Source organism: Pogona vitticeps, chromosome 3 (assembly GCF_051106095.1).
Source record: "Pogona vitticeps strain Pit_001003342236 chromosome 3, PviZW2.1, whole genome shotgun sequence".
Classification (NCBI taxonomy): Eukaryota; Metazoa; Chordata; class Lepidosauria; order Squamata; family Agamidae; genus Pogona; species Pogona vitticeps.
Genome location: NC_135785.1, coordinates 42,454,414 through 42,481,586, shown reverse-complemented (window position 1 = coordinate 42,481,586; position 27,173 = coordinate 42,454,414). Strand labels below are relative to the sequence as shown.

At 42.5% G+C, this 27,173-nt stretch overlaps 1 protein-coding gene across 2 annotated transcripts in view; it reads right to left on the bottom strand.

The window, feature by feature from the left end:
- Positions 1–27,173, bottom strand: part of LOC110075313 (glypican-5) — a 486,554-nt gene that overhangs the window by 124,005 nt on the left and 335,376 nt on the right. For both annotated transcript variants that reach the window (XM_072995919.2, XM_072995918.2), the window contains one exon: positions 4,373–4,523. In XM_072995919.2, coding sequence (XP_072852020.2) covers positions 4,373–4,523 — 151 coding nt within the window. The remainder of the gene's footprint in view (positions 1–4,372; positions 4,524–27,173) is intronic.

Sequence of the window (27,173 nt, the reverse complement as noted above, 5' to 3'; positions counted from 1 at the left end):
TCCAGTGATGACTATTTGTACTCCATGAAATTGGAGTGCTGACTAACTGTTGGGAGATTGTAGTTGGTGGAATGATCTATGGCTGGTTGGCTGAAATCCTCAACACATTTTTTGTTGGGTCCCCCTTAAAAACTCAAAAGTTTCAGAAGTGCAAACCCATGTTTTCTCTTTGGCAGTCATGTGTGCATGATTATAACATTTGCATTCAGTTCGAGAAACATTGAGTTCAGGTAGTTCCCACATTTCTGAATGCATCCATCATAAATTTGACAAGAGGTGCCAGGACAGTAGCCGTGTCACAGGCTGTGAAGAAAGCTTGTGAGTAAAGTTCCTTCCACCCTTCTCCTTTGAAAATTCTTCAGATATTCTCCTGGGACAAGGACTGCTAAATAAACCTTGACATCTCATTTTAGATGAAATTTATTATTGCAACTGTATACATTTTCCCACAGCTTGGAGACAACATACTCATTATAAAATGAAAATAAAGGCCCTGCCACCACCTAGATAGACATGAGGCACTTCCATCTCCAGCCACCACACAGATTAGCAAATGTGGGACACAGCCCCAGTGGCAGAGGAAAAAACTCGATGTCGGGAGCAAAAATGGCCAGACTGATTTCAATTGGCCTTTGTGTCATGTGATTCATTTAGATAAGAGAGCAAATTCATCCATTTTACACCTGCAGCAAATCTTGTAACATTTGTCCAGATAGTTGCAGCGTAAGTGGCACAGGATCCTTATTTTCAGGATAAAAATAGAACAGACCACACACACACACTTTTAATTAATAATGGTAATTGTTAATGATAGAGCAACAAGTTATGTAACAGCAGTGCTTGCTTCTGGAACCGAGACAGTATTGCCTGTTTAGGTTGGTAGCAAGGAAGCATGGGACTGCAATAATTCCACTAGCTTGAATTCTGGCAGATGCAAAATCAAAGTCCACTCTGACATTTTCAACTGTTTGCAGCTGAGAATAAAGGCTCCATTAGGTATGGTGAATCTTCATGAAGACAGGGGAAGTGTCTAGGGAGGGTTAAACTATGTCGGAGCTGCAAGGCATTGACCTGGTAGTTTCTTTGGAGGAATCCTGCATGGTGCATCATAGGCAGGGAGATTACCAGACTGCTAATGCCTTGCAGCTCCCACAGAGCTTAGTTCAGTTCCAGTTGATTAAGTGTCTGGATCAGGGCAGGAAAAACTAGCCCAGCTGCCTCAATAAGCAATGACATGTTTTGTCTTTACTTTTGATAAGACACCTACTTTGCTGTGACTAGCTTCAAACCTTTTTGTAAAAGAATCAAAAAAAATTAAACAGAAACAGAAATTTTACCACGATCCTAAAGCTAGACACAGAGAGTTCAATGTAGGGAGTATTTTATTGGTTTTGAACCCTCTTAAAATTAGTATGCTCCAAGGACCGGGAAAAGTTATTCAGTGATTGGTGACTCAGGTGGCAAATGTATTCATGCAATGGGGCTCTAGTTTTGTTGTCATGAAACATCTACTATTGGCCAAAATCCTGTTACATAATTCCACAAAAGGTGTAACTTTTAGCAGTAAATAGCTGTACATTAAGAAATCACCATAGGCATCAGCCATTGCCTACTGAGCCCACATGACTCAGCATACAACACATAACGCCTATGGACATTTCTTGATATACAGCTATTTGCTGCTAAAAGTTACACCTTCTGCATAACTGTACAACAGGATTTCAGACATTGTGTAGCAATCCTCACAAATGCCCAAATAGTCAGGAAAGCATTTTGCTCAGCTGTACGAATTCCAGCTAATACAGTCAACTGGCTCTGTCATTGTAATTACATATACTATGCTTAATTATCTAAACGGTGCTTTTAAGAACCAGTAATTGCTCTTGCTATAAACATCTTATTAGCAATTATTGTAAACAAAACACTAGCTTTTAACAAATCTTAATGAAAGAGATTAAGAAATGTAGGAAACTGCATTGATAATACCTTTATATTCCTGACTTTAAGAAAGATGCTGAAAAGGTGCACTTTGGCAGAAGTGTGCAAGTAAACATCTGTGTATTAATTTGGTTACCATTAGATGGTAGAATGGGATTTGTCAGCTATAAGGCTGACAAGAAGCAGACCTTTTATAGAGATAGGAAAAAGGAGGTTTGCCCTTCAGAATGTACACAGTGGCTTCCCAGATTCTCCTTCTCCCTTCAGCCCATCATGTGCCCCCTAGATCTGCTGCAGTATGCTAAGTGAACTTCTGAAGCAGATTTAGTGATGGGGGTGAAAGGAATGGAAAGGACAGGAAATCCCTGTTACAAAGGTCAGAGTCTGTTTATGTAATGTTGGATGTAACCCAATGGCAGTTCCTTCAAGTCTGTATCCTTCGTTCCATCATATATTTAAGAAATGTACGTGTGTCAATCTCTCCAAATATTCCTGTCACTACTATGCATGGAAGATCCTAGGCTTCCAAGCTTTCTTAAGCTGCATCTCAAGACATGAAATACATGCATCGACAGATTGGTGTCAATTTACCTAAAACAAGGTTTACAGCATTATACAAAATTGACATAAAATAAAATTACTTGAATGTTGGGAAATCATAATACTAGAGCAAAGAACCCTTCAATTGGATTACTACCACTCTTTCTCTTAATTGCACCAAGATATGCAAATTTACAGCTAGCGGCCTAAACACACAACAGTATTTAAAGTTAATTACAAAATACCATTATAATTTTCTCAAGATGGAATTTCTGCTTTTAATGGTACAAACCCAAAGTATTCACTGCAATGTGTTCAAGTGCAGTTTTAGTAAACATGGTTCCTACCAAATCACTGCATGGTTAGTTATGAAATGTAATCCTTCACACAATCTCTGATTCATGTTAGAGTTAGGGGATGGGGGAAAAATACCATTATATATACCATGGTTGTGCTAATGCACTTCCCTTTTAGCCAAATTTTAAATACTTTTATTCTTAGTTACTGAGTATCTGAAATACATTAGAATGCTGGTATGCTTTGGCACACAAATAGTGTATAAATAACCTAATTGTCAATTAAAACATACTTAGCATCACCTGGATGCTGTTAACTTTTGCATCACTTTGAAGTGAAAAGATGTTACCTAAAGACTGAAGAACATAGAAAGGAAACTGTTACACAATATTTATTAAAATTAACATTAACATAGGGAAAAATAATGTATTTGAGTGCATTAACACCCAAGGCTTAGCAACCTGAGATCACAAACGAAACACAAAGGAGTTCTACCCTATAAAGTAACACATTTACTTTATCAAAGATAACCGCAAAGGATGAAAAAGAAATAAATCACAAGTCTTTCCAGAAGAACAGCCAAAAACAAGCAAACAAAAAAAGAAGTAAGGGGTGAGGAGAACGAGCATTTTTAATAAAATATCAAAACTGACAAAACTTGAAGTGACAAAACTGCAGGTGAGCCATAGTTCATCAGTGAAAGACTGAATAATGGTCATGTTCAGACATAACACTAGACAATATGTTTTAGAATTACATGAATGGTTCACCTCTTCTTCAGCAGCAAAGAAGAGGTTAAGATGCATTTGCTTCCATATTTAGCTGACCACAGCCATCTGCATTTCCTTAATGAGGCATCATGGTTTGTTTGTTTGTTTGTTTATTAAATTTTTATTCCACCCAATTAGTAACCAGGCTACTACTCTGGGTGGCTAACAAGGAGAACAAAGTCATTAACAATAATAACAAGGACGATTAAAACAATAACAGGAAAAAAAAAAGGTTCTAAAGCATAACCGAAGGAACCATGTAAAGTTCAAAGAGGTTAAGGGCAGATGGACGGTCAAGGGAGAGACATAAGATTACTTAATTAGGGACAGACTATAAAAAGGTGGGAGAACAATCAGGTTTTCAGTTGCCTCTTAAAACCTAGGAAGGAGGGGCCAGTTACACCTCTGGTCGGAGGGAATTCCAGGGTGAAGGGGCCATCACAGATTGTGGTTAGTTCCAATAAGTCAGCTGCAGAAGACATGGTTCAAAGCGGACATGTTTTGAAATGAACTATAGTCAGTGCTAGACCACTGTTGGAACAACATGAGAAGTTACGCTAAAGTAAATTTGAAAGCAAAAGCTTCTGAACACCTTTTCTTGGCTGCATGGAAGGAGCAGCTATGAGAGTGCATGAACTCAGGAGGAGACTAGGCTTCCTCATGACGCACTGAAGAATGGTTTTACTCTACATTTCAACAGGGCAGCAGGACAAAGAAACACAGCCCCTGTGAAGAATGGTTTTACTCTACATTTCAACAGGGCAGCAGGACAAAGAAACACAGCCCCTGTGAAGTTCCTAAGTGCATACAAATGCAAAGCACATTACCTTTTGTGTAGCTTCTGTCACCTGAACCCTGGCATCCATCTTCATCATCGCAGTCTCCACTTGATTCCAGCTCTTCGTTCATTCCATTCCCACTTCCGCTTTCCCTGATAGTCCATCTTTCTGATTTAAAATGTTTCCTTTCAGTGGCCAGCTACAAATGACATAATGATATTGTTGTTGATGATGGTAATGACAATTATTTTAACATTTTCTTCCATTTAAAGGATGAAAAAACTGCTCTGGACTTTCCCATATCGTTTACCCATCCCTTAGAAGTCATGGTTTTGTCATTTCATGTCAGTCTACTGAAAGAAAAATCGAAAGGAGAGCCATGACAAACTTGATTTCTTGAGATTTCTATACAACTGTAAGCACTGTTCACCAGTTCATATCAGAGCCCTGTAAACGAGGACCCATGCCTCCAATACAAAAGTTTGGAAAAATGGCTTTTTTGGACTATTCAAGCACACACACACCCTGCAAGCCAGCATGTTCAAGGCTATGCTAACTGGGAGATTCTAGGAGTGAAGTTCAAAAAGGGATAACCTTCTCAAATGGTGCTCTGGTAGCAGCATTGACACAGGATACAGAACAAGAAGACTATGAAGAGGATTGGCTGGAGGGGGGGGGAGATTTAGTGGCCATCAGGACAGACGTTGGCTGACAGGATGATAGCTTTTTTTGTGTGTTTTCTTTACTAAGGTCAGAAAATATTGTAGGAAAGTTGGGTAAACAATAAGAAAAAGAAAACTGATGTTTTGTTTTTGCCTTTAGAATATTAGAAAAAATGATTACTTGAAAACAAATTAACTGAAAGGAAATGTCATTTTTGAGAAGGTGTTTCAAAGGGGTAGAAGTGGTCGGAAAAAAACTATGAAAGGAATCATTTCTCTAAGTACGGTAGTGAGTGAAAAACCTATATTTGAGGAGATCTTTGATATATTTATTTTATTTTATTGGTGGTAGAATTAACTAAAGAGGAATGGTGCGGTGGTTAGACTGTTAGGTCACAACTCAGGAGATTTGGATTGCCTTTCCTCATTGGCCATGGAATTCACTGGGTAACTTTAGGCCAGTCTCAGTCAGCTTGATCTACCTCACAAGATTGTTGTAGAATAAAGTTGGAGAAGGAGAACCTAAATCCAATCACTATTTCCAACTAGAAGTAGATTTGTTGAATCAGTTACGGAGTTATAAATCAACATTTATATAAATCCTATTGATTCAATGGCTCTAATCTAGTTGGGATCAACAATTAGTTTTAGGCCACATCTTGTACATTTAAAAGAGACTTCTCACCTCCTGATTTTATAAAACAATGCCTAAGTATATGCTTACCTTTTTATTTTATTTTTCTCAGTTTCATTTGTTTTAACTGATGAAATATTATAGCCACAACCGACTGAATACATAGTGTCAACTGGGGGGGGGGAACGAATATAAAAATGAATCAGGATATTCATTAAATACATCCCTGATTCCTCAGATATTTGTTGCTTCATATTCTTGGGGTGCAGAGAGCCCAACAAGTACGAAGCAATGAATATAACCCTTTTATATCTGTCCTTTCGTTCCCTATTTGCTTATGCCCCTACGGATCAGTTGAACCTCAGGGGCATAAGCAGAGAGATATTTTCGCTTTGGATGACTTGCTTAGCAAGTGGAGGGGGAAAGCAGGGATCAAAGCGCTGCAGGATTGCTTTGATCCCTGCTTTCCTTCCTCTTGAGAGAAAGCCAAAAAAAAAAAAAAAAAAAGAAGAAGAAGAAGAAGAAGAAGAAGAAGAAAGAAAAAAGAAAAAAAAAAGACCCGACAAATGATGAATTGTAGTTTCGAAGGCTTTCATGGCCGGGATCTGATGGTTGTTTTTTGGGCTCTTTAGCTGTGTTCTGAAGGTTGTTCTTCCTTTCACCAGTCTCTGTGGCTGGCATCTTCAGAGGACTGGAGTAGGAACTCTATGCAAGCTCTGTTGCTGTTTGTTGGATAGTTGAGTATTTATAGCTGTGGGAACAGCTTTTGTCTTTTTTCAGGAGGTAGGGTGATCAGCATGTTTTTGTTATGAATTGGTTTGTTCTTCCTTGGGTCACCACGAGCAATTCAAGGTTCATGGGTCATCATGATGGCCCACAAAGTTTGACAGCTCACAAAGCAAGACAAAATGCCATTTTTGGCGCTTCATCCCCATCTCTAGTGTCAACCTATTTCCACATACATTTCATGCTCTCTGATTGGCTGGGGTTGCCCACTTGACTCATCCTGGAAGACCAGAGCTTACTCTCATAATTGATTTCATTTGGCATGTCCAGTGTCATTACCCAACTAAACTTGCCAGTCAGTATAAAGTTGTGACGAGGACTTGGATTTAGTTTGTTAAAAAAAAAAAGAGTTACATCTAATTCACTCAACACTAATGACATTAATGAATTTAGCAACACCAGTTTGTATTATTTAAGGATTATCAGTTTTCTCCTTAAAAAACAAACAAATAGTTTTTACATGTGGCTTTTTTCCCAACAGAAAGAAGGGCCAGGACTCACCCAGGTCCCACGTTGTGGCTGGAGCGGTGTCCCAGCCTCTCACACTCCTCTGGGGCTCCATAATGGCAGTGGCCACATGGCAGGCCGCAAGGGAGCCTGGGAGCGCAATGCGGGCCATTCTGGCAGCCAAGGATTGGCTGGTGCATCTGGGGGTGGGATCTGGCAGACACCCCCCCCCCAGATAAAAAGGGCACTCCTGGGCCTGAGTCATGGCAGACCTCAACAGCATTCACCCTCCCCACCAACCCTATGTTTGGTAAAGTTCAAAAGATGTTGAGGTTTCATAAAGGTTACATTAGACAGGTATTTGTGATTGCATTTCTCATTTTCTGTCCATGTCACAGCTTTGTTAGCAGTTTAGGAGCACTGGGGATGTATCTGATGGTTGATAGAGGGTGCATGAGGTCCTGCCCACTGCTATCACAGAACTTCATCCCTTTGGGGAGGGCAAGGGACAGGGCTGCTCCAGCCTGGGAGGGCAGGGCCCTGGCCTTGCTCATTGGGTGGCAGAGAACCACAGAGTGGCATACGCCCGCATGATCTCTGAGGACCTACCACCCCGGTTCATTGCCCAGAAGGGTCTAGGAAGTTGATGGCAAAACTGATGATGGCACTTGGGCCTCCCAATGGATACGGATCCGACTCCAGTACTTAGCCAGGGTAACTGCGGCTGTAATTCAGTTAATAAAGTTGTGGCCTTTTACTTCCAGTTTTGTGTGTGTAGTGTGTTTATTGTCTGGGGCAGAAAGAGATCTTACTAGTTTGTTCACTGGTTGTTCTATTTTAGAAAGTAGGAAGGATCATGTGATCCACAAGCTGTGTTAAAATATTCCTGAAGGCTTATCAAGAGTAGACACTATAAGAACTAAACAATGCATTTATTGTGCCTATAGCATTCAAACAATGGAGGAGGTAGGTGGTAAGATTTGATACATACTAAAGCCATTACTGTATATTTGCATTACACATCATTCAGTGAGTCATCACAGTCTTTTATGGGATGTAACAAAAGCGTGCATCATCAACAATTGTCCTTTTCTTCTAGAGAAACATTGGGTAATTATTTTATAAAGTTCGTGGTATCACATTTTATATAGACTATTCTATTTATGAGTGTCAGAGGTATGACTTGTGCCAATAAGATAATGTCCAATTGTATTTTCAGTTTTATTTTTAAACAAGCGTCCTGATGGTCATCACTGCTATTATTCATTATCAGAAAAATCTGATGTCATTCAAGCATGATAAAACAAAATTCCTCTATAAACCTTTCCTGTACATGATGAAGGGTGGCTTAGTTGTTTTCTGGATTTCTTTTGTATTTTAGCAGTAATATCACAGAAACACAGTATTAGAAGGAATCTCAAAGGCCATAAAGCAGTGGTGGGATTCAAATAAATTAACAACAAGTTCTATGTCCTAATGATAGATAGATAGATAGATAGATAGATAGATAGATAGATAGATAGATAGATAGATAGATAGATAGATAGATAGATAGATAGATAGATAGATAGATAAATAGATAAATAAATAAATAAATAAATAAATAAATAAATAAATAAATAAATAAATAAATAAATAAATAAATAAATAAATAAATGCCCAGGACATTTTACAAAAAGGTACCACATAAGCAACAGTCTTATGTGGTACCTTTAACTTGAAAAAAATCATAGTAAAATGAGGACGGTTGGGTGTTTGACTGAAGCGGTCTCACCCCAAAACTTTTTCCCTCTGTGTCCTGCGCTCATGCCTTGTCAATCACACCCCCTCTCTGCCTCGAGGCCATGAGCTTTCCTCCAGTGATATCAAGGACTCATCCTGCCCCCCTTTCCCCCATTGATGCCTCTGCTCTTTCCAGGGCTTTATCTCTCTCACCCACACCCCACCTCAGACGGCTCAGTGTGGCGCAGGAAGGGAGGCAGCTAATTGCGCCCCCTCCCCCTGCTCGTCGCTGGTCACCTGGCCCCTCCTCCTTCATTCATCTCAGGCCAGCAAACGGTTCTAAGAACCAATTGTACATTTAGGAATTGGTTCTATAGAATAGGTGTGAACCTGCTGAATCCCACCTCTGCCATAAAGTGCAATTGCCTATCAAAGTAGGAAACTCACTCCACAGAAAACAAACTTGATTGATCAAGCTCAGATTTAATTGATGTACCTATAAACAGGAAAAGGGATTTCAACTCAGATTTCCACCTTGCTAGTTCAGCACTATTTCCACAATGCCAAACAAAGATGAGAAATGGATTCTTGAAGGCTTTCACAGCCGGGATCCGATGGTTGTTGTAGGTTTTTCGGGCTGTTTGGCCATGTTCCGAAGGTTTTTCTTCCTAACGTTTCACCAGTCTCTGTGGCTGGCATCTTCAGAGAACAAGAGTTAGAACTCTGTCTGTGTTCTGATGTAGGATAGTTGAGTATTTGTAGCTGTGGGATCAGCTTTTGGTCCTTTTCAGGAGATTGGGTGATTATGGTGATCAGGGTGTTTTTTTGTTATGGGTATATTGTGATGAGGGGTGGGAGATGGTCTGTCACTGTGATTGGCGGTCTTTTGTTTGCAGTGATCACCAGTCCTTGTGGCTGGGTAGACTTCGTTGACTTTTGCAGGCTGTATTTTCAGTTGTCCATTTTATTTCTATTGTGAATTTGAAAAAAAATAGGACAACTCCCCTTCTTGGATGTTATGGTCCTCCCATTAGGACACAAGGTCTACAGAAAACCCACACACAGAGACATGTATCTATACAAAAACTCCAACCACCACCCACAATAAAAAAGAGGCATAATCAAAACACTGGTAGACCATGCGAATCAGAACTGTGAAGCTCAATTTCTCAGCACCGAACTCAACCATCTGAAGTGGGTCCTACTGGCAAATGGCTATTCCAAGAATGAAATCACAAGCGCCATCAAACTGAGAAAACAACACCAAACTAAAGAAGAAAAGCAGCCACAACAAATAAAGTATTTCTGCCATACATCAAAGGATTCACTGACTGCATGGGGAAAAACCCAACCTACAAACAGTATTTGGACCCACCACAAAAATACAACAAATGTTACAGTCAGCAAAGGACAAAAGGGGCCCCCTCACTACTGCAGGACTATACCAGATACCTTGCAGTTATGGCCAGGTATATATTGGGACCACAAAATGCAGCATCCACACCAGAATCAAAGAACATGAGAGACACTGCAGATTAAAACAGCCGGGAAAATCAGCAGTAGCTGAACATGCCCTGAAAGAAGCTGGGCATGAAATTCTATTTCAAAACACAGAAGTACTGGACAACAACAGCAATCATTATGTTAGACTAAACAGGGAAGTCATTGAAATCCACTAACACCAGCAGAGGAAAGTCTAAAACGGAAAAGAGGAAAGTCTAAAACTTTACAAAGCCTGTCTCCCAGCACTGAAAAATACAGCCTGCAAAAGGTCAATGAACTCTACCCAGCCACAAGGACAGGTGATCTCTGCACACAAAAGACTAGCTAATGACACCCATCAATCACAGCAGCAGATCATCTCCCCCCCATCACAACAATACACCCATAACAAAAAACACCCTGATCACCATAATCACCCAATCTCCTGAAAAGGAAAGCTGATCCCACAGCTACAGATACTCAAGTATCCCACACACTACATTAGAACACAGAGTTCTAATGTCTATGCCTACTTTGCCGCCATATGCCTACTTTGCCTACTTTTTGCACTTGCCTTATAAAGAACACATTCAATTAAAATCAGTTATTGCTGCATGCTTGAAACATGTTGATCCATCAGTTATTTTTCCAAATGCCACTTTTCTTGTTTGCGGCAGTAACTTTCACCAGATGATTATTTTAAAAAAAATTGAACAAGAATTATGCTTCTCTCTTTTTTAATTAACCACAAACATAGTGAGTAGAGTCTTGGCTTTAGCATTCTGATACTTTTATAAAGAGCAAAAAAGACATTTGGCATGGGGCATTTAGCAACTTAAAAGCACGATTTTGTAGCAAGATGTAGGCATTTCAATTTTTAAAAATATGCTGTATCTAATTATGTCTTGGCACCTAGCAAAACAAGCAAATGTTATTGTTAACTCCTTCACATCAAGCATGTAAGAAGGCAATCTTATGCAAAATCATTGTGATGCAATTGACTTTGTTAAGACTTAAAAAAAATCTTAAGGACCAAATGAAATTCTTTTGCCAGAGGAAACTGTTCAATACCAGCTTAGATTCTTTGGCTGTCTAGACTCAAGTTGTCTGTTGAGACTGGAAGTGGCTGTCTGGAATCTCATACAAATAACTGACATCATTTTTAAAAGTAGAATGCACTGGAAACTGAATCTCAGCTATGTTTTCCCCAAGCCTGTACACCACCACTAAGCTATGGCCCATTCCTGGCACACCTTTTGATATGTAGGGATGGCTATTACTTCCCTTTTATGGTTAGATACACGAGCTGCTGATTTTTCAAAGAATAATGGAGATTAAAAGTAAGATCTATTATTATTTTTACATTTGTACGCTGAATACCTTGCCCAAGCACACAATAGGTTTTTTTGTTGTCAACTATGGAAAAATAAAGAGCCCATGGAGTTCTTTATTATATACATGGAGTTGCCTGCTCTGTCAAGAGACAAGAAAAAAGTAGCTTTGTGTAAGGAGACCTTCAGTGGTAGGCTAACTCTTCCTTCCTTCATTATTAGCAGGGTGAGAAACAGGCCCCCCCTTAAAGAGGAACATTTGTTCCTCTTAAAGAGGAACATTTGTTCCTCTTAAAGAGGAACATATATGAATGAGAAGCACAGATACCCAGGCCAAGCATAGTGTGGATACAAATGCTTGTTTGTTTCATTCGAGTACACAAGGAAGAGGATCTATAAAAAAAGCGAGATCTCCTTCCTTGAGATAATAGATTATAATTTTATTATTCTCCTATTTTCTGCCAACACCGAAGATCTTCCTGAAATCTGTATTAGAAAAAGGGGCAGGTCTGGGTGCCAATTCTACATCCTCAACTTTGCTACCCTACACATCTTCTCCTGCCAGTGCAGACAACCAAATGTAGCAGTGGGGCTGAGAAACATCCTCCCCTGCACTTCTGTCTTCTCATATTTCAAGCATGGAATGATTGTACCATGTGGGGAACCATGTGCCTGATTTAGAGGGAGAACCGAGGTTGTCAAGATCATGAATCTACAGTGGACCCTTGACTTACAGACGGCTTGACTTACAGACTTTCTGAGTTACAGACTTCTCTGGCCGCAAAATTTAGGTTTGACTTGCAGCCTGAGAATTGACTTACAGACCAGAAAAAAAACAAAATGGAACAAAAACGGCCTGTTACGGGATTAATCAGTTTTCAATGCACTGTAGGTCAATGGAGACTTGACTTACAGACTTTTTGACTTGAGAACCGCCTTCCAATACGGATTAAGTTCTCAAGTCAAGACCCCAAGCCTCGTGCACATTCTTTTTTCTTTAGAATGCTGTTCATTAACTGCCTTACTGCTAAGGCACTAAAATTTTGGACAGTGCTAGTGAATTTTCTAACAACAACGGAAGTTCTAGGCTTGGGAAAAAAAACATGGAGCTATGGAGGCACGAATTCCAATTCCTTGGGAGTATGTGATCCTTACTGTACCTATTAGTTATATTAATAGGTCAGCTTGACATTGTTATCTGAAGGACACAGACATTTAAAATAGTTAAATAATAATGTATCTGAAAACTGGAAAAAGAAATCATTTAAAAAAATTTAAAATTGTACCCTGAATTATCCCAATATTCTCAGTAAAACTCACAATATACATTCTTCTACAAAATGTTTATTCTTTCTGTTTTTGTTATTTAAGGCTATAATCCCAAATACGCTTACTAGAAAGTAACGCCTAGTGAACTCTACAGAAGACTTACATCTGAGTAAACACACACAGAGTCTGGCTGTTAATCTTTTCCTCATCTTGCATACTTTCAAGTCCTGCAGTTCAGAAGTTCTGTGTTTGTAATTTAAAAAATGTTTAGAAGAATGGGACCGACGACAAGTTGCATTTTCATCTACGCTAGCTTTACAGCCTACAGGATTCCAATTTCTACATTTTCAGATTGGATTTTTGGAGAACAGACAACTACGTTTAATAGAGTACATGGACTGTACATGAATATAGATACCCTTTATTACGCACATTTTAAGGTAATATACTATCTTTTTTGGGGGGGGAGGAATTTGCATTATCTGAGATTTTGGCCATCATCTCCTCCACTACACATGTACTCTTTCTTCAGACAGTGGTGATAAGCCAGTCGCCATAAGAGGAAACTGAGTTCTCCCATAAAAAGCCCCAGACCTCTCTTGTACACTATAAATGTTGAGCATCTATGAATGAGGCAAGAGATCCCAATTTTAGTTCTCATCATCCCCAACCAAAATGATCTCAGGAAAATCTGACAACCTTCATCTTAAAGAGCCATCAGAGTCAGATAAGATCATATTGGGCAAGACAGTTCTGGGATGGCCTCACTGAAAGTAGGATCATATTTCTGACTGAAGTGTTCAGAAAAGCTTGCTTCATTCTTTTTTCTTGCCTAGGTGTTATTTTGTAACTGCATATGTGTTTAATTTTATATCTGAAATAAGAGCAAGAAGACATAACCACTCAGCTACACTAGTTTTTCCTCAAGCTCTGCTCCCATAATAACTATCACGGTACTACTTTTTTTAAAGCTGTCTGGATACCTCAGTGGTTTAGCTATTTAGCTACAGGGCCAAAGGCTGAGAAGTCAGTTCCCTGTTGTGCCTTACTGAAACAGCAACATCTATGTGGTCTTGGGCATGTCGTGAGAATGGCTGATGGTTGGATTCCAAAAGATCTCCTGTAAGGAGAATTAGTGCAGGGAAAGCACCCCAGAGGGAGACCACAGCTGCGATACAAGGATATCTGCAAGCAAGAGCAGAAGGCCTTAGGAATGGACCTCAACAGATGGGAAACCTTGACATCTGAGCGTTCAGCCTGGAGGCAGGCGGTGCATCATGGACTCTCCCATTTTGAAGAGGCACTTGTTCAGCAGGCCGAGACAAAGTGGCAGTCCCGAAACCAGCAAAATCAGGGAGCTGGACAGGGGACAGCTTGTATTTGTCTTCAGTGTGGAAGGGATTGTCACTCTGGAATTGGCCTTCTCAGCCACACTAGATGCTTTTCCAGGTCCTCCATGCAGAGCACATTGCCATAGTCTCTCAATACTGAAGGATGCCTACACTATTGTGCCTAGAGAAGAGCCAGCCTGTGTGGCCTTGGGCAAGCTGCACATTCCCAGGATGCTCCTAGAAGAAGGGAATAGTCAGCCACTTCCCTACCTAGAAATGCCTGAAAACGGTCGCCAGAAGTCAGCATTGACTTGATGGCACAAGATTATTGTTAATTACTTTCTCTGAGCAGGTTCAGTGATGACATATGCCGGAGTGTGAGAGTAACAGATGGTTCCCCCCTAGCTCTCATAGGTGAATAAAATGATAATGAGGCTTTTAAATTAATTTTTTTAAAAAACATTTAAATTTACCATTGTTTGTTGTGGATAAGCATAGACATAGACAGCATGCACTGGATTCCCCCCCCCCTTGCTGGGGTTCCCACTGCAGTCTAGCAATTTAAACAATACTGCTTTTTTGCAAGATTATTTGCATTTTTAACAAAAAGCTCACGTTTTTGAGCTGCAGGACGATATTTTGTTCAAGCTTAATGTGTTTGATATGCAGGCAGAAGCAAGCCATACTCTACTCAATGGCACTTACAGTAACAACACTCAGGGCTTTTAGGCATGACCCATAAACATTATTGGGAGATTTTTTTTATCAGTACCTTGTTTAGTTTTCAATGTATATGTTCTATATCTGGAAAAAGTATATCCTTAGACACCAAGCCCAAGAATCCTCCTTGAAGCTTCCCCTCTCTCCCCTAGCCAAAGCTTTCCTAGTTTTATAATAAGGCTTTAAACCACTGTCTAAATAATAGAAAAGCGGGATATATAGATATACAGTAGAAATCCTGGGCTGTGAGTTTGGATTCCCCTCAGGACATGATTCTGATACTATCATAAGCAGTTCCTGCAGCTTAAATTTACTGCTGCACTCGTAAAGCACACATATGGTTATGTCTCCCTAATAGAAAGGTGGAACAAAATACTAGTACATAGCAATATCATTCTCCATTGTGAGCTACAGTATCCTTTTAGATATTGATATTGGGTGTATACAGAAAAGCAGTATCCCCCAACTTGGGACTTTTCAAATATTTTGAAATACATTTGTCATAACCCCTAACATTACTTGTGCTAGTAGAAGTTTACAGGGATTGTGTCCCCCAAAATCTGGAGGGCATGAAGTTGAGAAAAGTTGCATTACAGGGTGGCGTTAATATCATGCCCTGTTAAGTACAGTACTTTCAAATTTGGGAAAGTTACTTTTTTGAACTACAGTCCATAGGATCTAGCAGCCAAGATGCCATTGGTCATTCTAGCTGGGAAAGTCTGTGCTTTCATTCAAAAAGGTAACTTCTCCAAGTTCTGCCAGCCGTTGTTAAGAATTCTGGAATAGACAGATCTGTGATCTGGGGAAATGCTTTACTTTCAACAAACTCTGCTTTGCAACAAATTGCTGAAAGAATAAACTACAAACCCACAAATGGCTATGCACCCCTTGCTCTATCACCAGATTTTAACCAAAACATTATTGTACACATTGAAAAAATTATAACACACATCCAGCCCTAGGAGGCATTTGTGAAATAATGACTGATGAGCTTTAACATGTGATAAAGCTATCCTGATGAAACATTCACACCTGCCAGCTTTGAGGCTTGTAATAACATGGCAAGAGCATTCTGTTTGATCAGACTCGGGAAGTGTGAAATGAGAAACGTCTGCAATCAGGAGGCTGGTCTCACTCCATCAGTCCTTGAATGGCACCATTTTGAGAATACCTGTTCCAATGGGTGAAGTGAGTAAATAGTGGCTCCCTCCAAATTGTCTGAGGGAAGCAGACAAAACGTTTCTCATTGCCCTGTACCCAGACGGCAATTACTTCCCTTGTTTGCTGAAGGAAATGTACTAAGGACATGCTCTGGTGCATGTTAATTCTCTTCCTTCTGAGGAAAGTGCATGGATAATTATCTGTTTCAAAGGTCTGCATTAGTGTGGATAATTTTCATGACAATTTGAAACACCTGACATTTCTTCATAAACACCAGAGAAACAAGCTTGCCCTGTATAGCTGGCAGATCTCTTTGGCAGTGTCAAATTAATAAAACTACATACTCTTACTATACTGAGCCACTAGGAAAACTGATAACTTTATCCGAACTCCCTACTATGCAAGATAATCATATTTAAGCTCAAAGATGGGTGGTGGTGGTGTTTTTTGGACTGCCACTCTCAGAATTCCATAGCCAGCTTGCTGTTGCTGATATCAAGTGACCGCTGACTTATGGAAACCTATGAATGAGCTACTTCAAAATGTCCTGGCCTCAACGGTCCTGTTCAGCTCTTGTATACCAAAGTCTGTGGCTTTCTTTCAAGAGTTAACTTAACTTATTGTTTGATCTACCTCTTTTCCTGCTGCCTTCCACTTTTCCCAACATTATTACCTTTTCATGGGCAGGGTAACACACAAGGGCAGGATGCAGGTGGGTTCTGTTGAATGTGGCTGTGATGGACAACAGCCACACAGCTCAAAACATTTCAGAGGCTCCAAGGAACTTGCAGCAGCAGTGGGGTCTAGCTACAGAAAGTTAAGGTCTGTTTTTCAAAGACAGTGAGGCAAACATGGGGGCAGCAGTGCAGGTTGGTAAGAGGGAAGAGGTGTGGCGTATGGCCCATACTCTCAACCCATCGGTTCAGGATGCGTTGTAGGGTTTGGAAGTTACATGCATACTGTATCTAATATAAATGAGTGAACCAGAAAGGTGGCAGGGCATTTTTACCGCCATGTCTGGAGCTGTTAAAGCAAAGGCAAGAAAAATTGGGATTGTCATTGCACCACCTAATCTAGGATGTGGTAACTTGATGAAAATTCACTTTCTACCTGCTTGAAAGAGTGCCGGAGTACCAAGGGGCAATCCATTATGGGTCATGTGGTCTATGTCCTCTAAAGCTTTGGGAGAGCAATACAGATCTTTATGGGAGAGACAGCCATTCTTTGCCAGGCAATCCCAAAGTTTCAGAACTTGATTGGCATAATGAGGAGACTTTCTAGGTGGATGGGGGATTCTCTATTTTTTCCAGCCTAAATTGGTGGCCTTGGCCAGCAAGCGAAAGAATCTGCAGCTACACTACAATTTCACCTCCTTGTGGAAGAAGGAGGACTGCAATTCTAACAATTTTGGACCCTTGAATGAAACATCGGGCAATGGGTGTAAAGCAGCAGTGGAGAAGGCAACAATTCCAGCCAGCTTTCCATCACATGTGGTAGCACCTAGTGAAGAAAGTCTGGCTAGTGCTGAAGGGTCATACAGAATAGGAAGAAATTGGCTATAATCATAGCACCCCAAACAACCGTACCAGCAGTTGTATTCTAGAGTCCATGTCCCTAATTCCTGCAACAATAGGACAAACTTTATGGGACAATGTCTTGATAAACAAGGGAGAGATCTGTCCTTCAGAGACACCACTCCGGAGGAAGGACACGGCAGAGGCAGAGGTAGATGTGTATATGCAAGAGCCTTGAAAGCCACTAGAGACCAATCCCGTCTCTTACTGGGCTAAAGAAGGAGTCTGCTTAGGAAGGTATGCCCATGGCAGCAGTGGGACTGCTGTCTTGCCCACCAACTAGTATGCCCAAGAGAGACAGTGTTCTCTCAGGCAGGGGACATTGTCACTCCACACTGCTCATGCATGGAACCCAGCTCTGTAGAAAAACTTATTTTCCTTATCCTCAACCTACCGTTATTTAGCTTTCCTGAAGTCTCATTTAAATAAGAGAGAATGGCACACTCTACTCATGAGATATACCAAGCTTCAGTCTATTGCCCCTCCTTCTGCCACTTTCATTCTTCCAACTGCTACTCCAAGATTGTGCACACTCACTCAGCTGTGCTGTACCCCATGCTGTCTTGATGAGTGTGGCGGGGGTCTATCCTCCAGAGACATGACCCCAGAGGAAGGACATGGCAGAGAACAGAGACCTCACTCAACACAGGATAACTGCTGTTCCAATCTGTCTGCCACTACTACCCAGGTTATTATCCCATTACCCAGTGTGACCTGTCTCCTGCTTCCACAATACTGCTGACATTTCCTATTGGCACTCCCACTGTTAAGGGTTCAATCAGTAGGCCCACAACAGTAATTTCCTGAGACCTAGACTCTGCTTAGTGTTGATGTGCACTCTTTCTTGTTTGGCACAATCACTGGGAAGGTATCAGAAGACACAGGGAAATTCTTTAAATTGTTTTGCCTCTTTGTATTTTTTAAAAAATCTGTGTTGTTTTTTTTTTTTGAACAACTGATTGGTTCAAAATTGGGAAAGGAGTACGACAAGGCTGTATATTGTCTCCCTGCTTATTTAACTTATATGCAGAATACATCATGCAAAAGGCTGGACTGGATGAATCCCAAGACGGAATTAAGACTGCTAGAAGAAATATCAATAACCTCAGATATGCAGATGATACCACTCTGATGGCAGAAAGTGAGGAGGAATTAAAGAACCTCTTAATGAGGGTGAAAGAGGAGAGCACCAAAAATGGTCTGAAGCTCAACATAAAAAAAACTAAGATCATGGCCACTGGTCCCATCACCTCCTGGGAAATAGAAGGGGAAGACATGGAGGCAGTGACAGATTTTACTTTCTTGGGCTCCATGATCACTGCAGATGGTGACAGCAACCATGAAATTAAAAGGCCCCTGCTTCTTGTGAGGAAAGCGATGACAAACCTAGACAACATCTTAAAAAGCAGAGACGGGTACGCGCGCGGAGGGGCGTGGTGACGCCCTCGGAAGCCGCGGCGTGCTTTGCTTCCCCGGCTCCGGAAGCGCAGACAGCGAGGGGCCACGTGGCATTGATGACGTAACCGGCGCTATTTAAGGAAGCGCCGGTTCGTCACAAGGGGCTCTTTCGCTTTTGGCTGCCGGATGCCGGAGAGAGAGAGGAGCTTTGAGCGAAGGAGCTTGGGACGACGCACGGTTTGGACGGAGTGGTTCCCCCCCCCCTTCTTTCCTCCCACCGTAGCTGCTGCCGGGGCTTTTAATATTAGTGGGATTTATAAAAAAAAAAAAAGAAAAAAAAAGAAAAGGAAGAAGAAGAAGAAAGGGTGTTTTTCTTTTGTGGGTGGGGAGGAGGCTTGGGGGAATCGGGGGAGTGGGTGGCGGCGCGGCGAGCGGGCCGCGTCCGCGGCTCCGACCATCAGCTGGGGGCGCTCCCCCCCCCGCACACCCCTCCTACCAGCGTTCTCTCGGTAGTTCGGCCTGGCCTCGAGGCGTGTTGGCCTGGGCTGTCGCGCGAAGCACCTTGGCGGTGCCTGGTTGAGCTAGTGGAGGGAGGTCGAAGGGGAGGCAGGGGGCCGTGCGGAGGGGGTTCTTTCTTTGCACGAGGGTTGCCGCCGGAGGGGAATCGGAGGCGGGCGCTTCACCCCACTCGTTTTCTTTCTGGGATCGCCCCCCCTCCTGGGTTTTGGTCTAGTTTGGCTCCGAGCGGGGCCATTGCGGGCTGTGGGGAGCAGGGGCCCGAATTAGTGTGTGGGGAGCTGGTTTAGGGTGGTTTGGAATCGGGGAAGGAGCGCGACTACCCAACGGCTGCAAGTCGTGCGGTTGGGCTGCTGCGGCCGTCCTTCAATTTACTAACAAGGGTTGGAGCCTCACGGGGTGTAAGTGGTTGCACGGAGTGTGGCTGGCATTAGGCACCCACACCAGGGTGTTTTTTAGAAGGGAACCCCCCTCCCTCGCACAACTTAGTAGGGGGTGGTGGGTGAACTTCGTTTGGGTAGGATTACGCTGTTTTGGGCAGGCGCCATTTTCTAGGCTAGGCCCGGCCGCATGGTCTAACCTGCGGCGGCCATTTTGAAGGTCGGTTTCATTTTCAAAAAAAAAAAAACAAAAAGGGGGGGAATTAATTTGGCTTGAAGTTCATGGTTCTCAATCTAAGTGGTCCTGTGTGGTATTGCGGGTTGGCAAGATTAGGCAAGATTGCGGGCTAATTGGTCTGGGCTGCTACTAGTAAAAAAAAAAAAAAAAAGTTTATTCATATACAGATATATATACACACATACAGGTACGAGTAAGTTGTTTAGGATGCCGCCCAAAAAGGGAGGAGGTACAAAAAAAGGGAAGGCCCCTGTGCGGGGGCGAGTGACTACCCAGCAGTCACCCTCTCAATCCTCCTCTGAGGATGAATCATGGGCTATGCTGCGGGAGTTGCATTCCAAGGTGGCAAGTATGGAAGCCAAAAAGCTGGAGAGGCAAGCCCAGGGTGGTAATGAGGTTACCCCTCGCCAGTCTGCTAGAGAATCAAAGGGAAAACGCAGGGCTGAAATGATGGCTCTTACTCGCGAGTTAAAAAGACGTTGTGATGTTATTGAGTCTGAACAGGTTCAGGACCCTGAAGAACAGGATGGAGGTGAGAGCACAGCTACAGAGCCTCTAGGAAACAGAGGGCGCAAATGCAGAAGGACAGGGGCAACAAGCAATTTGGATGCCGGTGAGGGAACATCATACGGGTATGACCCCTACGATGATTCAACTCCATACACACAGGGGGCTGCTGAGACGGCAAGGAGCGAGAGGAGGGGTGAGTATGAGGTGGCATGCAACACTGCATCTCCAGGGGTGTGCTGGCCGTGGTTTGATGGTCAGCAGCAGGCGATAGGCCTGGCTAACACGGGCATGTCACCGCCTATGGCATGGCCCGGTGGGTTTTGGCCGCCAGTTGCCCCGCAATGGCCGGGTTGGGGCATGCCTTTGATAAGTCCTAACAAAAGTGGATCTGCAATGGACGGTAAGGAGTTAAATATGACACAACACCCTTCTGTGCCAAATACGGGCTATAATTCAGCGCCATTTACAGCTATGCCTTACACAGACTACAGTACGCCACTGGGCGATCATCTGACGCCAGCAATTAAGGAACGGATTTGGAGAGGCGATTATATTGACTTCTATGACCTATTGAATAGGGAATATGAAGTTAAAGAGCTAGATAAGGATGATGAAAAAATTAAAGAAAAACATAGGCGAAAGAGGCCTGACAGAAATTGGAATAATTGGGTGACGGGTTTTACTATATATGCGGGAGTGTTGGTAAAGATGCAACCATGGAAGGCTTCGGCCCTTTTTCAATATTATGACATATTGCGTAGAGCAAAGGCTGAATTCGAGGGTCAGGCATGGTTGCGATATGATGAGGCTTTCCGGATGAGGAGCGCTATCAGGCCGGAACTCCGTTGGGATGAGGTCCACCCTGGTCTGTGGTTACAGCATATGTCGCCGGCAAAGACAAATTTAGGTGACAGATTTGACTGTGGACACCTTAACATTAAGTTCACAGGGACTTCTGGTACCCGCCAGGTGGCGGGGCAGACGGTTCAACCCCGTCTGCCTTGCTATGAGTACAATAATAGAGGGTCCTGCAACAAGTCCCCTTGCAGGTTCAAGCATGAATGCATTACTTGCGGGGGAAAACACCCAAGAGCTACTTGTTTCAGGGCCGGTGGACAGCGACAGGGCAAACAAGGGGGGGCTAGTAGGAAACCAGAAGGGGGTGGCGGTCCTTCAGGAAAGGGGACCAACACCAATCAAAATTAATGTGTTGGAAGAGGGATTGATGCATTATCTCAGAAGGGAAGATGCTGCATATCTGCGATCTGGTTTTCGAGATGGATTTAGAATTCCGGCTCTGGGTATTCGTAGGGCATTTTTTGCTAGGAATCTGAAGTCCATACAGGGCATGGAGGAAGTGGTTTTGATGAAGATTAACAAGGAGGTTAAGGAAGGTAGGGTCGTGGGGCCATTTTCTAAGCCTCCAGTGGATGACCTCAGGGTATCGCCATTAGGAATTGTGCCAAAGAAAACCCCCGGGGAATTCCGGCTAATACATCATTTGTCTTTTCCGGAGGGTGAGTCCGTCAATGATGCTATACCAGACGAACTATGTTCAGTGAGGTATACATCTTTTGATGAGGCGGTAAAAATGGTCAGGTCATGTGGCATCAATGCCGAAATGGCCAAGGCCGATGTGAAATCGGCATTCCGGATTTTACCTGTTCACCCAGCAGATTTTAATTTGCTGGGTTTTCAATTTCAAGGACATTACTATGTGGATAGGGCCCTCCCTATGGGTTGTTCAATTTCGTGTTCGGCTTTTGAAAAGTTCAGCACATTTGTGGAATGGCTGCTTAGGCAGAGGATCGGCTGTGCATTGACAGCGCATTATTTGGATGATTTTTTATTTTGTGGACAGGCGAACACTGGGAGATGTAAAAGAATTTTAGACATGTTTAGGACATTAGCAGCAGAGCTAGGGTTGCCACTGGCAGGGGAAAAAACTGAAGGGCCGTCAACGACCCTTACCTTTTTAGGTATCGAACTGGACACAATACAGCAGTCTTCAAGATTGCCGCAGGAAAAATTGGCAAATATTAGGAGTTTGGTGGGCAGTTTTAGGGGAAAAAGGAAGGTAACATTAAAGGAGTTGCAACAGGTGGTGGGACACTTGAATTTTGCTTGTAAGGTAGTAGCGCCGGGAAGGGCATTTGTAAGGCGTCTTTCCAGCGCCATGTCAGGGTTGAAGAAACCATTTCATAAGACAAGAATAACCAAGGGCATGAGAGAGGATCTGAGGATGTGGGAGCAGTTTTTGGAACAATTTAATGGGGTTTCTTTTTGGAGATCAGAGGTTAAACTTAGGGCGGACGTCCAAGTGAATTCAGATGCAGCTGGGGCTTTAGGTTTTGGAATTTATTTTCACGGCAGATGGTGTGCAGGGATGTGGCCGGATGAATGGCATCTGCAAGGTATTACTAGGGATTTGACATTTTTGGAATTTTTCCCGATAGTAGGGGCGCTTTGGTTATGGGCGGAGGAATGGGCCAATACAGTGGTGCGATTCTGGTGTGACAATCAGGCGGTAGTACATATTATTAATAACTTAACATCACGCTCAGAGAGGGTTATGGATTTGGTGCGAGCATTCACATTAAAGGCACTACAGAATAATGTTGTGGTACATGCGCGCCACGTACCGGGCATAGATAACCGGATAGCTGATGCTCTTTCACGCCAACAGATCCAGCGTTTCAGGGAACTGGCACCGGAGGCCAGGGATCTGCCAGAAGTACTTCCGGCAGAGGTCTGGCAGATTGGCGTGAGGAAGCGTCGCGAGCTATAGGTATGGCTTTGGCCCCGAGAACGGGTTTAAAGTATAGAAGGGCTGTGACTGAGTTTTCTGAATTTAGACATAGGGTGCGATTGGAACAGGCGTGGCCGGCACCAGTAGAACATGTGCAACAATTTATTGTGGATTTGCATGGAAAGGGATTAGCCCCGGGTACCATTCAGGGTAAGTTAGCGGCTTTAAGTTTTTATGCAAAGGCGAATGGCCTTAAAGATGGAGCGGGTGATTTTAGAGTCAAAAAGATGATTGAGGGATGGTCTCGTGAGAGGAGACGGTTAAAGGATGATAGGACTCCCATATCCCCGGGGATTCTAGAAAGCTTAGTAGAGATGTGGGGTACTTTATGTAGGGATAGATATGAAAAGGCGCTTTTCCATGCGGCATCTTTGGTAGCCTTTTTTGGGGCCATGCGTATTAGTGAGTTGGTAGCTTTAAGTAAAACTGATGAGTCACGGACAGCATTGCAGTGGGAAGATGTCTGGTTGCACAATGGTCAGGTTCGGATTAAGATTCGGAGATCTAAAACTGACCAACAAGGCAAAGGTGGACAGGTAAGGTTGGGAAGGTGTAGTATAGAAAAGATATGCCCCGTGCGAGCTGTAGGTCGATTTCTTCTTTTTAGGGGGAACACGGGTGGTTATTTCTTTCAACACGAGGATGGAACACCTCTTACAAAATATCAGTTTTGGAAATTAACTGACATGGCGCTGGAAAGAGTCGGGGTTCAGGGTATGAGATTTGGTACACATTCATTTAGGATAGGGGCCGCCTCAACAGCAGCAGCTCTTGGGTATGATGCTGAACGAATCAAACATTTGGGTCGCTGGTCATCTGGCTGTTACAATACATATATCAGACAACTACCTAACGTATAGGCAGGGGTTGTTTTTGTCTTTCAGGTGGAGAGATGCTGGAGGCCCGATGGAACGTCTTGATTGTGGGGCACAGCTACGTCCATTGGGCAGCTCGCTACGCTGCGGCTTCCCATTGGGGAAGTGATTTAGGGCTTGGAGCTCGGGCCTCAATTACTTGGAAGGGCAGGCGTGGCATGCGATGGATCCAACTCGGACGGTTGACTGCCTTTGGGTGTTCGCCTCCTGACATCCTGGTAGTTCATTTGGGGGGCAATGATTTGTCCCAGGTGCCCGGTAAGGCACTTATATTGGATATATTGAGGGATTTGGATAGGCTACATGCCTTATATCCCAGGATGAAGATTGTTTGGTCAACAATCATTCCACGCTTGAATTGGCGTGGGGCTATTAATGTGGACAGGGTAAACAATGCCCGTCGTTTGGTTAATAAAGAAGTTTGTAGAGGTGTCAGCAAACGCGGCCTCGGTTCTGTGATTGGACATCGCAGAATTTTGGCGTCCAATTTGGAGTATTTCCGTGAGGATGGGGTCCACCTGTCTGAAGCAGGGCTGGACATTTTTCTGGATGATTTGAGAGGGGGCCTGCTGGAGGAATTTGGTCTTCTTGGTGGGCACATGGGACATAGCCGATGCTAGTCCTCATGTTTTGGCGGGTAGTGCGGGAATAACTGGTCGTCACGGTGTTTCCCTTTGGTAAGATTCTTTAAGTTAACAGTGCGTCGGTGCTGACAGTTCCTGCGGATCGTGCGATTACAGGGCTGAAGGCAACTGAGGCGCTGAAACACTTTCGGACCAAAAGTCATTAAATGAGATGGCTGGAGGTCCGGGGTGTTTTATTAAGCCTTTCAGGTTCCTCCGGTCGGTAGACAGCTGGAACCTGGGGACTGGGACTCGCCCATTGGCACATAAGGAATTATTTGGTGTTATTTACCCGCACTACCGCAGGCCCCCTCAATTTGGATTTGGTGTTAATTGGTTTAAGGAATTTGGATTTGGCTAATAAAGTGTGGCCCATGTTTAATACCAAAAATGTTCGTTGTCTGCGTCTTCATTTTCGGGGCTTGGGGGAGCAAATCACCTTACCGATAAAGGTCCGCATAGTCAAAACTATGGTTTTTCAAGTAGTGATATATGGCAGTGAGAGCTGGACCATAAAGAAGGCCAACTACCAAAGAATTGATGTTTTTGAATTGTGGTGCTGGAGGAGACTCTTGAGAGTCTCCTGGACTGCAAGGAGAACAAACCTATCTATTGTAAAGGAAATCAACCTGGAGTGCTCACTGGAAGGACAGATCCTGAAGCTGAGGCTCCAATACTTTGGCCATCTCATGAGAAGAGAAGACTCCCTGGAAAAGACCCTGATGTTGGGAAAGTGTGAAGGCAAGAGGAGAAGGGGATGACAGACAATGAGATGGCTGGACAGTGTCACTGAAGCTACCAACATGAATTTGACCCAACTCCGGGAGGCAGTGGAAGACAGGAGGGCCTAGTGTGCTCTGGTTCAGGGGCTCACAAATAGTCGGTCATGACTTAATGACTAAACAACATTTTTTTTAAAAAAAGAAGAAATAAAGATTATATGGGATTCTTATTAACTGTAATGGACTTCTGGATGCTCCACACCTGAATTTTAAAAATTCTGAATTCTGAATCTCAAGAGCTGTAATTCATATATTCCGAATCTGAAATCTGAATTTTGGTGCTAGTGTACAACCTAGTACAAAGATTAGCTTATTTCTAATGTAGATATAATGTTTTATGATTTTGCATCAGGGGAAACAGTAGAGGAAGCTCTTAGAACAAATGGGAAACCTGCGATGTACTATTTACTCTTGTAAACACAAGGAAGGATAGATGCCAGTCTGAAGAGCAGCCCCCATGATATCAATAATTCTGCTAAGGGGCTACATTATGTTGGCCTCCCAGCAGGAGTTTTTCTATCAGAATAAGGCCACACAGAGAAGAAAAAACACACACACTATAAAATATAAACTCATTGACTGTAAACACACTTTGAAATTATGTATGCTTACCAATTACTGCATATTACGGCTGTTAAAAATGTCTAATGCAATAAAATCAAACTGCTATATATCTAAATATGCAAGTTTAATATCTGCTTAATATGCAGCCATACATTAGTGTAGGTGAAAAGTTAGAAAAAGCAGGTCTGCTGCAGGCAAAGTTACTTTGAGAGCAATATTTTTTTTCAAGGCACCTTTCCTATATTGATAATCATGTTCGGTTTTATGAAATGGTTGAATTGGGGCTAATTATGATGGTGTGTCTCTGTGTGTCTCTGTACATATTAAATAAGCAACTGATTTTCATGAAGAATTCAGTCCTAATAATCACGGGAATTAAAACAAATCTACATTGTTTACTTCATTTATTTAAATATTCACATCTGCTTATACACTAACTCTTGAGATGGATACACAGCTTGTATGGGAAGTCACAGTTATTTGTTAAAACAAAAGATAATTTATGCAAACAAGATGAAGGCTTCCATACAGTTAACTTGTCAGTAATATTAATGACCCACTTCTGTGTTAGGCTGCCTTGATTTAGCCTTTGGCAATTCGCTCATAGCTACTCATTAAATACCAAGAAAGAGATGGCACAGAGAGATTAGGATTTAAATTAAAAAACTGTATTTTAAATTTCTCATGTTCTGCAGCTAGGATTAGGCTTCTACCTTTTCCAAGAGCTTGGGGCTTTATTTAGAATGTTGCTGCTTTGACGTGGGCCCATTTGTAGATCCGCTGGTCAGAAAAAGCAGAGTAACAAATAAAATTTTATTGCTCCAGGTACTTAAAGCCATTTCATATATGTTTTGAGCATGTACCTATGCCAAATCAAAAAACAATCCTCATGTGTTACAAAAGTCTATGGGTTATCACAGATTAGCTATTAATGTTCCTTAGCTATTAATGTTGGACAACAATTCCCATTATCCTCAAATAGCATTGGTTGGGTGGCTGTGGAGACTGGAGTTATACTCTAACATAAATGGAAAC